Raw genomic sequence first — 12,199 nt, 5'->3', positions numbered from 1 at the left:
CTTTACGGCTCCAACCCTGCAGTTCTTTTTTCCGGTTCTCAGCAGTGACAGCTATTGGCTCCACGGCGCCGAGTGCGCATGCGCGCTGGCTGCACTGAGTCTGCGCGGAGGTTAGGGGGCATCGCTAAAGTTCAAGATTATCAGGAAGCGGAGAAGAAAAAAAGCTTCCCGATTGTTTGTGTGTCGGGAGTCGGCGGGGCTCAGGATGAGCAGACGTTCCCCGAAGGCGTCCGCGGAGCGATGAGTGCGGCCTCCGGGGTGGAGGAACCGTGCAGGAAGCGGAACCGGACCGAGGAAGCAGAGGGAGTGACCGGGGGCTCCGAGAGAGAGAGGGGCCCCCCGGGGAGCCGGGGCCCCAGCAGCACCGTGGGGAACAGAGGTATTACTACTGCAGTGCTGTCACTAGTGAGGACCCCCCAGAGCTGCACACACGGGGTCCTCCAGCTCTGTCTCCCAAGAGACCCCTATGATGACCGGTGAGATGAGAACCAACCTCCCGGAGATCCGCACAGCGCCCCCTACCTGACCTGAGGGGCTTGGCAGTCAGTGACTGCCCCCGAGTCTGGAGGGTCCCAGCTGGCGGCCCCCACTAATGCCCGGGCGTCAGAGCCTCCTTTAGTCCTGATTGGACTTCCTTCCACTTCTAGGTGGTGTTACGGGTTATCCGGCCGCTTGGTCTTCCATAGAGGTCTGACGATGAGTACAGAGCTCCCTGAGTTCCACCAGTCAGTATGTGACCACCATGTATACCGGGGGGATTAGTCTATTACAGTTAGCGGGAGCGTGTAACCGCGTGGAGACCGGAGTGTTTACACAGAAAGACAGGGGATCTACCGAACGTTTCTGCGTTTTTTTTTCGCACTCTGATGGGTTTCTCCCCTTCCCCCTCTTTAGCGTCCGACCTCGGCGGGCGGCTGGGTGCGGTGGGGTCGCAGGGGTTCCATTCACTGTGTATAGCGCGCATAAATTCTGCTGGTGCGAACACGGTTGTGTGAATCCGGCCGTAAACTGGAGGCTTTCCACGTTGCGGCGTGTCGGTGCGCCTCCTGACACAGAAACGCACGGCGAGAATGCGACGGCTGGGCTTTGGAAACCTGATGTGGAGGAGCTTTAGGCCACATTCACGTGCAGCACATTTTGGTGCAGATCCGGGTCCGATTGTGCGCCGTCTGATGCGGATTTCGATGCAGAGCCGCAGCTGACTTCACCCATTAGACCGGGCTCACACGATCGGGTTTGAATTGTGGAATCCACGATTGGCACCCACACGAACCATCCGCACACATCCAAATAATGGGACATTCGCATGTTCGACCACGTGGACACACACCCCTGATTTACAGTCGTGGAAATAAATCGCAGCATGATCACCAGTGACTGGCTGCGGACATCCACAATACTGGACATACCAGGTACGCGCGGACGCTGGCCGGATTCGGCTATGGGCTCCCGCATGCCCCCGTCTGTGTGACACCGGCCTTACTATTGAAGGAGTAAAGTCTGCTGCGGATTGACATCAAATGGCGCGGGCTTGGATGCAGTTTTCCGCGCAGTTACTAACCTGACTAACGTATTTACGGTTTAGACGTCCTGTAGAGTCACGTGCGATCTGCGTTGTGCTGTGACTACATCTCCGCCGTCTGATATATTTCTCATACTTTCTTCTCTTGCAGTTTTTAAACAGAGGACCCTCCATTCTTGGTTGGGACACAAAGGACGGCGGCAGGCCGAAATTAAAAGGTGAGCGGGGACTGTAATTTGCTGTCCGTTGTACTGACCTGAGTTCACAGAGAGGTCCTGATGGAGGCCAGTGGTGTCTGTATACGAGATCCACGGACGCTCTACGCCTTTATATGGCGCCACATCCGTAGAATTCTGTAGACGCTGAGTGGTTTAGCGGCGCCATCGCCTAACTACTGCCCCTCTCCGGGGTCACACAGTGGACAGAAGCAGGAGACCCTCGCTCTCAGTAAACGGCAGTTCTAACATGCGGCCTCAGCGGTCAGATACTTCCCGCCTGTTCTGCGGTGGGAAAGCCTCTTCAAGTATGTACATATATTAAACATTGAGGAGGCAGAGAAGTTACCGCCTCTGTACCGGATGACCATTTCCTAAGCTGTACGTCAGTAGGGACCTATGAAATACGCTTTTTGTGGGGTGGGGGGTTGTGGCATTTTCTTACTGCGGGTGTTTTTATTTTTTTTGATTATTTCCATATGCTGTAGGTACTGGGTTTTTTTTTAACTGTAGGGGGGGGGGTGACCAAAAAACTCCTCAAAAAATGTTTGGCGCAAGCGTATAATTTCCATAGTTTTTCCCAAGCTAGGAAAAAAAAGTGTTTTGTTTTTTTTCTTGTCCTCCAGATAGGTGGTCAGTGGGGGGCCTGCCGCACAGGATACGTCCTCTATAGCTTACAGCTGGAAAATCCCTTGGCGGTTAGAAGAAGAAATTAATAAGGTAACACTAGTCAGTAAACGATGTTTTACATGGAACGATTGCCTACAGGAGTAGGAGTGAGCGATCGCTCTGTGTGAACACAACAATCCAACCACTAATGATAAATCGTTCAGGGTATCCGGCATTAAATCCCGGTCGGCTCACTCACTGATCCTTCCGTCCTTCTCACTTATACAGGGTTAAAAGTTTCTTCTTTAGTGAACCCGCTGGCAGGAAGTAACCAGCGCCCCTCGAACACTGCAGACTTATGTCCCATGGGGGTCCCTCCGTGTGCCACCCGTCACTGTCCCCTCCAGGGAGACTTTGTGCTCTTCTTTGTAATTAGCCTCTCCCTTAAATATTGGGACTGTTGGTTATACACTCTTGTGCCCACCTGCTGCCCAACTGTAAGTTGAGGACGGTTCTGGTGGCCAGATATCTGTGACTAGCGCGTGATAGATGACCTTTACACCTCTTGGCTGCTATCAATTCTTTCAAGATGCCACACGTGTTCATGGAGATTATGAAGACGCTTGACGTACTTTCTGACAGCTTGTGTCTTTATTAAAGGGCCACTCCGGTGACTTTTTTTCCCCCATTCATTATGTAACTATCCCCCCATTAGGTAGAAGTTGGATAGGATTACCTTGTTTAGTTATTTCTTTCTATCTGAAACTTTTTGGAGTCCTTCTCAAGTGGATCATGTGACCTCAAGTCTGACCACTGGACGATTGCGGAGTTTCTCCCACTGTTTTTAATGGGAAAATTTCGCATTGCGTGCACATGGCGCACTGCTGCCACCGGCCCCACTGAAGACAATGGGCACAGCGATGTGAGAGCCCGCATAAGACAGAACATATTGCGATTTGTTACCCACATCACATCGCGGTGCCATGCGGGCAAACATCCCTAATGTGTATGACCCCATTTAAAAAAATGGGGTTCATATTTGTGCGTCTCACAAATCTTGCCCGATCTTATCGCCCGTGTGAAGCTGCCCTAAGGGTGCTTTCAAACGGGTGATCTATCAGGCAACAGATACCTGACAGGTCGCCCCAGCAATAGACGTTCTTGTGCTTTCACACAGGAACGAACATTGGGAGTGGCCGGGGATCATTCGAACCCACCTCCATTCACCGTAGGCATCAGTCATTCATAAGTCAACGACTGCCTGTTTACACGGCCGATCTGTTCAGTTATTCGCATGCAGAAACGGAATGACGAATGAAGCATTTACCGTGAACCATAGTTAATCAGCTTCTTGCCGGATTGCAAGAATTTGTGCGATTAGCGGCCCGTGTATAAGGGCGTTTAATCTGGTTAATAGGGCGTATAGATGTGCAGAACAGTGCGAAAGGACGCTGCCGAGCTGCTTTTGCCCTTGCTTATTTTAGAAGAATCAATACATATCTCTTGTTGAGTGCCCATCGGGGCTTTCTGTCCCTTTAAATGTCCATAGTTTGCTTCTGAAGTGTGACCTTTACCCTGCGTGGTGAGAAGTGAAACCTTCTGGCAGCGACTTCAGGAATGACTTGCAAAACTCTTGCCCAAAACTCCCCAGTAAAAGTGAAAGCATCTGGCCAGTAGACCCGGTGGAGGTCGGTGAGCAGGGAACAGGTACATGCATTCTTCTTTACATCTAGATAGAGTATGGTAATGATGCCATTATATTTGCACTGCTTCATCTTCCATTAACCAGTTAGTGCCCGGTCACATCTGCATTGGTGATTCTGTTTGGAACTTCCATTGCAGATTTGCGTTACACTCCAGGATGAAATGGCAGCGAACAAAGTGCCATTTTGTCCTGGAGTATGACGGACTCCATGATGTGAGCTGAACGGACTCCATGCCAACCAGCGGGTGCTTCAGTACCATCTGATCCCGTCATAAGACAGGTCCGTTCTCAGGGACGTCCTGTTTTCCTGCTCCCATAATGCAGCACTTCCGCACTGTGATACACGGGGTTACTACACTCGGATTGTATCCTCGTCTCCTCTGCTGAGATCTGCTGCCGTTCTTGAAGCACAGAACAAAAATCCGTCCGTGTGAATCACGCCTTGGTATTTGTTAGATTGTATTGCTATCTCGGACACAAATCCTGCTTGATTGGCTATGATGGCGTCCGCCCGGCTTCTGACCGGAAGAATTAGCTCTGCATGCAGCACTTTTTCTCCTGGTATTTCCAGCCGCATCCGTAGCGGAACGTCCGACCGGAGGATCCAGCGCAGACGTGAGACCACCCTGATATGGCCGACCCCTAGTCACAACTAAATGGCCTTTTTACGGGGTAAACGCGTATTTCATTAATGGTGCAGCAACACTTCCTTAGCTGTTTTTGTCGTTTATGGTAACATGTTCTTTTGCAGCCACGTGGCGTTGCAGACCACTAATCGTTGTACTCTTCACTGTAGTCGTTGCACCCCCAGAAGTTGTTTTATATGACTTCCCTCTGAAATCCTACATTTCTAGTAATTAGACATGTGATGTGAAAAAATGATGCAGCCAGAACCGCTGGGTAAGGCCGCGTGCATACGAACGAGTCGGACTCCGCATCCGACCCTGTGCCCCGGCCCGTGACCCTGCGTACCTGTCCAAAATCTTTCGTAATGCGGCTGGCCCGTGCAGTACAGATCTTGCTGTGCCGTCGCTAGGCGATGACGCGGATGCTGCAACTTTTCTGCAATGATGATTGCAGACGGGCCGCGGGTCAGACAGCTTCCATTGACTACACAAATCCACAAGTAGAGAGAAAAACCCGCTGCAGATTTTCTGCTGTAACTGGACTGTAATCCCAACCTGTGGATCCGCTATGGAGATTCCGCAATAAAACTGCAGCATTTCCACAACGTGTGAACGCACGCTAGAAGAAAAACTGTCTTGGTTGCCCCAGGAACCAATCACAGCGCAGATCTTATTTTAGATTCTGGTATAATGTAAGCTGCTCTGTGATTGGTTGCTGGGGGCCATTAAAGACAGTTTTTCTCTGACCGTTTCATAAATCTGCCGCTGTGTTTTCTGAAACACTGCAGCAATGGAGGAGCCTGCGCCAAGTAGATGCTGTTCGTGGTTCAGACGGCATCTGCCTACTGACAGGTTCCCTTGGAGGCAGCCATACACATAAGATGAATGTTGGCGGGAGCGGCCGACCACTTAATGTTTATGGGGGTGTCTTGACTCTTCCCTTGATAACAGATATCGGGGGAGAAAAGCATCTGGATTTCCGTATGTCCAATCTTTTTGTTTTTTAGAGATATGCGCTACGGCGAGAGTCTTGTAGCAGCGTCCTCTCCCTACTGAGAACACACATACGCTCAGACTAGCCGGGGTCGGGGGGGATAGGTCAGTTGGCAGCTATCTAAAGTGTATGGCCAGGTATTGGGACATCAGTTTCTGAAGTATATTACTTGTAGCGAGCGGCGGCTTCTGCCTCGTTGTGGGGTCATCTAGAATGAATAGGTTGAAGTCCGACTCCTCAGAAGCAACTGTTTCATTTAAGTTTGTTCTATCCATTCTTTTAGCAATAGAACTTTTTGTTAGATGATATCTCAAAAACAAATTCTGCACAATCGACACGTTTAGAGGGGTATTCCAAGTTACTTTTTTTATATAGTTTTGAGCCCTCTGTGCCAAAAACCATATAAAAAAAAGTATTCTCTTTTATGTACAGCATTTGACAGGTGTCGTCACCCAACCACAAGGCCCAGTGACTTCCCGTAAGCTTGTCACGAGGACTTCTAATGTAGAAGCCCTGAGGGTGGTTTACCGGATGTCATTGTTGTTATCCCCATCCTGCCTCCTACTGGCTGCAGCTGTCACATGGTTAAACAATCCCCAAAACCACTGAAATAAACAGAAGACCAGAGCAGCGGCGGAAGGTAAGTAAGTGTGCTTTGTTTTTGTTTTTTTAACTTCGGTTAGTCCCACCATTACCACCACTGATTTTTATTGGGAAAACCCCTTTAAGGAAGGCCATGCTCACATGAAGCAGAGTTTCCGCAGAGGATATTCACTTGTGGATTTTGTCATTTGGCAACAACACCTGCACGTTCTACACGTGGATTTCATCCTATACATTGCAGAGGGGGAGTCCGCTGTGAAAAGTCCATAACATAAATTGAAATGCTCTGTATTTAATATCCGAACTGCGTGTGGAGGGTTATCTGCAGCATATCTGTCCCATGTGAACATATTCTTACTATGGTGCATACAAAAGAGAGCTCAGACTTCTCCATTAGCTATGGGTAGGATCCAATAATGGTTTGAAATGTATAACAAATTTTGCTTTGGATATGTAGATTTTCGGATCATTTAACAACATTTTACAATTTTCCTAGTCAAGCTGGTTTTATATCCTTCTATGATTGTTTAAGTAAGAATAGAGTTCCTCCATTATATTTCCTGCTCTACTTTTAATGTGCGTACTATACAGGAATGAACAGTCCTCTGTAATAATACTGTACGTCAACCCACTACATTAATCGCACTTGCCATCCGGTAAATGACCTGTTACATCACATAGGTGCTACTATGTTGGTAATCCATGGGCTTCTTCCTTGAATGCTTCGACAGTGTAGAGTTTTTCGATATACCATCTATTTCTATCGTCGTCCTTGATGCTCCATGATCTTGTAGATGTGCCATGAGCTTCGCTTCGTAGACTTGCATGAACAGTTGGATATTAGTTGGAAGTCTGTTTGCTGTTCATATGTTACAACACTGTATGATAGAATTCACAAGTAGGGAAAGCCCCCCACAGTGCTCCGCATGGGTGGGTTTATCTAAACTTTTATTGTTATGCAGGTTTCATAGTAAACACAGTCCCAGCCATATAGTCGTCAAGATGAGCTCCGAGGGAAAGACCAACGTCTGTGAAGAAAGCAGGAACCATTTGGAGGTAGTGGCCTCTTCAGGAACTCAGGCTAAAGATCACAATTTGAACAATCCACAAGATGACAATACACAGAAGTCTTCATCAAACGACAATGATGTGATCAGTTATGAAGAAAATAACTTCACCACAACTAATACATCCCCAACCGATGCCCTGACTAACAGCCTCACGCCTCCCATCTGTACGAGTCCAGGTGGAGAGCCAGAAGATTACTTAGAAGACCAAAAATTATTTGCAGACGAGCAGGTCTCAAGTCCAGGAGAAAGGGAGAGCGAATCGGAGTTGCAAATGGAAGTCGATGATGATCATTTGGCTGGAATGGAATCAAAGAAAGATTTCCCAAAGCTAGATATGAAGTCTAACTATGCGTCGGGAGAAAAGGAACAAGGAGGCTGTAGAGAGGGCACTGAATGCTCTTCAGCTAAACCGTTGGGTGCAGCAGGCAGCGATCCTTCTACGTGCCATGAACAGAAGTCAAAAAATAATGCAAGCCACAGATTGGCAACTATGGCTACTCATCTTACTGGTGGAAAGAAGTCTGAAGATACAAGGTAAATTCTACTGTTCTCCCTACTTAAAGACTTGTGTGAATGTGTGTACATGTGATGTTAATTGTATAAACTTGGGCCTCCGCGTTTTTAGAGGTATCCTTCACATTTGCAGTGGTTTCCTTTTTAAGATGGTTTAACCGACTGCACTGCCTGAGAGGCACATAGTTAGCCCTCAACAGGTCCCTTAATACCGTGTTACTCCCATCGGTGTCTCGGTCTACTTGGATCATCCACAGGAGAGTATGCTGACCAGAACTATTTCTAAACCTTCAGTATTTTCTTTTAAATTGACAACTTTTCATGATACTTTTAATTCATCATTTTCAAGATCTCTGATTTCTTTGATGGGTATATAGTATCCTGTCTTGGCACTCTCTGGTGTGTCTTCTATATACCCTGGCAATCCACCATCATCGCTGGGGAAGCTGCAAGTGACCACTAAGATTGCTCATTTTAATACATGTTGACGCCGGGTCCAAATTACTGCAGCCCTCCTCGCTGGCTCCTAGAGGGGCTTCACCTCTCCACTTCATAGTAGGCATATATTCTGTACAATGGGAGTTGATGTTTTGTTATTCGTGAGCAACAGTTGCATAGAGAGGTTCCAGAAAGGAATTGACAATATATTTCTGCAGATTTATTTGATTTTTTTGAAGATTATCGCTCACTGAAATAAATATAACCCCGGACTTTATGGAAACAGCCCAGAAGTGAAAATTGGTCAAATTGGAAATAACAAAAGCCTGCTCAGCGTTTGGTTAAAGGGGTTTCTGGGAATTCAAAAATATGTTTAACCTCCATGCAGCCTGTTGCATGGAAGTTGAACCTGTTGGAACCTGTTCTTGGATGCATCTCTATACCACAGAGGGAGGGAGGGGGGGACAGGTCGGAGAGCGGAGCCTAGTTCTGCACTGTTCAGTCCTCCTAAGGCTACTTACACACAGGCAAACATGATATCAGGCCGAGTTTCTCGGCCCGATTATTGTGCTCACCAATGTGCGTTTTCAGCCGATGCGAGATGTTTTGTTTTTTGGGGGCAAAATCACCTCCTAACACTTCTGTGAAGAGCCAATTCTTCGATGCGGCTTTCAGGAGCGTTGGAGGATTGGTGTTACCCCTTGCTTTCAATGAGAAACCTCACATAGCACTCACAATATGTTTTTACCTTCCCATTGAAAACAATGGGTGATGCATTCTGTGGAACACAAAAAGATAGGACATGCCATGATTCCCCCCTCACCACGATGCAGTGAGGGAAAACATCACCCATGTATATGACTCCATTGAGAAGAATGGAATCCATTTTCGCGCTTCTCGCAGTGCACTAAACTTGTGTGAGATTACGGCCGCGTGAACCTGGCCTAAGGGAGCATTCACATGGGCAAGTGCGATATTTGTTTGAGAAAATCTGACCGATTATCGTACTTGTAAAATTGCGATTCTGGATGCAAATGCGATGCATCTTTGCTTAAATGCATCATATCACATCTATGTACTTGCGATTTTCGTGCACGGGAAAAATGGCACGTGCTTCCAATAGTTTTCAATGACAAAAATTGCATGCAAGTGCGACGTAATTATTATTATTTTTTTTTTTAAGACCTCCTAGGAAAAAATCCTACAGGCAAATAGTTTTGTACAAATGTGTCAGCCAGTACTGCTGTTATGTTCTTCCTGATCCCTTTCCTTTCAGCAGACAAGACAGTAGGAGGGAAATGACTTAAAGTTGTTTTCCAGGACTAAGGTATTGTTGACCTGTCCTCAGGATAGATCATCACTATCTGATCGGTGGGGCTAGGCTGTTCATCATCCCTGACATTCAGCTGGTTGAAGAGACCGTGGCTCTTGGATGAGCATCGTGGCCTCTTCTCAGGCCTGTGTCTTCATCTTCATCATTCACATGGCCCAAAACAGCTATGTCCCATTCAGGTGACTGGCACTGAGCAGCTATACCAGCCACAGCATCTATAAAATGATGGCACTGTGCCTAGTATGCAGTGAAATGCAGGCAGCTGATTGGCAGAGTTCCCGAGCAGCGGGATCTAATTTTGATACCTCTACTGAGGATCGGTCATGAATATTGAAGTCCCAGAAAACCCCCTTAACCCTCCTACTGGACACACTGAACTCTGTTCTGCCAAGAGTAATGTAAGGCCATTATAGTTTTGGTGTACATGAAATTTTTTAGTTCTCTTTGAAACAAGACCTACAAAACTATGAGCAGTAAGGTCATGAAGTAATGACCTGTCCAAAACTGTATGAATAGCTTGGACTAAATAGGTTGCCAATCAACAGAAGACATAGGGAGGGAACCGTCTAGACATACATCCCAAGAGCATAAACAAACCGGGCTACAGATTAAATAGGGGGAGTGTAAGAGGCACTATTAGTCTGACTAATATTTACCGGCAGAATCTAGGCTTGAGGGAGTATTGATATCAGAATGCCTCATGATCTGTAAGAGTAGCCGCCAACATCTCATTGGCCATTATCCCAGGCAATTTGGTTTTAGCAAAGTCAATACTGAACAATGTTTTCCTCCAGGAGTAAGCAGTAGCAATACGGGCAGATGGAAACCATAATGAGAGCCATCTAAATGGGTGCTTATGTATATAATGGGAATCCACCTGCTGAGGAGCGCCTCTCAAGGTGACTGACGTAAGCTTAAATTTGTGATGGTACGAGTACTAAACAGTAATTTGAATCCAGAAGCAACGGTGCCCAGGGCAATTCCACCTAATAAGTAAAAAGGTGCCCTCCCCCCCCCCCCCCCCCACAGCCTAAAAAACAGAGACCTGGTACACCAGAGAACATGGAGCAAGGGCCCCCAACTCCAGTCCTCAGTGACCACCAACAGGTCATGTTTTCAGGATATCCTATGGTAAGAACACCTGTGGCAATGTCTGAGGACTGACAATAATTATATCACCTGTGCAACACTGAGGACATCCTAAAAACATGACCTGTTGGTGGTCCCTGAGGACTGGAGTTGGGGAACACTGACATAGAGAACAATCTCTAGAGGGAGTGAAATACCAGCACATTAAAAGTTTGTAGCCCATTTCAGTGATTGATGCCAATCGAGAGTTTAGCGGTCAGCGTGGCCATTTTATGCCAACCGTTCCTCACCCAGGTCTGCCTCTTATCTGTGCAGGTTGGAAAATTTACCTATATGCTTGAATCTTCTTTCTTCAGAAAATCTCAAAAGTTATTACACAATCTTGTTCCTACTAAAACCGAGCTATTAACAGCGTAAATAAAGAGCTAATCAATGAGCATTAATTAATCCTATGTTAGATTAAGCGGTAATTAATGCTTATCGACTAGTTCTTTATTAAAACTGTAAATAGCAGCTTTACTTGGAACACAGATCTTGGGTTCTAAGAGGGTCTGGAGCCATGGGCCAGGCTGGAAGTCACAAAGATGCAGTAATGCAGTGCTGTTTAAAGCTATTTTTTCTCTTACTTTGGGGTTTCAATTAGTTACATCTTTATTTGAGGAGGTTAGTGAATTTTGAAATAAAAACAATGGGTAGAGAGTCCTTTCCTTGGGGGTCTGTAAGAATATCACTTTGAATTCTAGCTGAATGAACGGACACACTAGGTGCACATAGTCCTACTCTTATATAGTCTTCACTGTTTTTCTGATTAGAGAACATCCAGAAATGAGTATGTGCGATAGACACAACTACACACATAAGGGCCCAATTACACTTGTGTAGGCACAAACGATGGTTCTCATGTATGACCGTAAAACAGGGGTCTCGAGACTTGACTAAAGAAGCGACGCACCGTTGGTGTCCACCGTGCTGGCTACTACTTGCTGCCAGTCAGTAGTCCTGCACATTAAAGGGGTGGTCTCGCGAAACCAAGTGGGGTTATACACTTCCGTATGGCCATATTAATGCACTTTGTAATGTACATTGTGCATTAAATATGAGCCATACAGAAGTTATTCCACTTACCTGCTCCGTTGCTAGCGTCCTCGTCTCCATGGTTCCGTCTAAATTCGCTGGCAGCTTGCTTTTTTAGACGCGCTTGCGCAGTCCGGTCTTCTCCATTCAGCACGAGCCGCTTCAGTGTGCTCCCCGCTACAGCTCTTCTGCGCATGCGCAGACGAGCTGTCACTGCTCGGGAGCGCGCTGAAGCGGCCATTCTGCACCATCCTCTGTTAGAGGAAGGTGCAGAAACTGGAGCTGCCCAGCGGAGAAGACCAGCCCAGCCGCCCCGAGAAGCCTCCCAGGTAAGTGATGGGTCGGGGGGGGCTGCCGCTGCGCCGGGCTGCGCCGGGGGGGCTGCCGCTGCGCCTGGGGGGGCTGCCG

At 47.3% G+C, this 12,199-nt stretch overlaps 1 protein-coding gene across 4 annotated transcripts in view; it reads left to right on the top strand.

The window, feature by feature from the left end:
* Window positions 1-45: 45 nt before the first annotated feature.
* PARG (poly(ADP-ribose) glycohydrolase) overlaps window positions 46-12,199 on the top strand; it is a 94,750-nt gene continuing 82,596 nt past the window's right edge. Inside the window, exons 1-4 of one of the 4 annotated variants that reach the window (XM_066600421.1) lie at window positions 1,674-1,740; window positions 2,364-2,457; window positions 3,896-4,053; window positions 7,237-7,878. In XM_066600421.1, the coding sequence (XP_066456518.1) occupies window positions 7,277-7,878 (602 nt within the window). In that variant the 5' untranslated portion in view covers window positions 1,674-1,740; window positions 2,364-2,457; window positions 3,896-4,053; window positions 7,237-7,276. Of the gene's footprint in view, window positions 380-1,673; window positions 1,741-2,363; window positions 2,458-3,895; window positions 4,054-7,236; window positions 7,879-12,199 lie in introns of those variants that run through there. The other 3 variants (XM_066600420.1, XM_066600423.1, XM_066600422.1) reach the window with 3 other exon arrangements.

Source organism: Eleutherodactylus coqui, chromosome 4 (genome assembly GCF_035609145.1).
Source record: "Eleutherodactylus coqui strain aEleCoq1 chromosome 4, aEleCoq1.hap1, whole genome shotgun sequence".
Lineage (NCBI taxonomy): Eukaryota > Metazoa > Chordata > Amphibia > Anura > Eleutherodactylidae > Eleutherodactylus > Eleutherodactylus coqui.
This window is presented reverse-complemented; position numbering and strand designations above follow the sequence as displayed.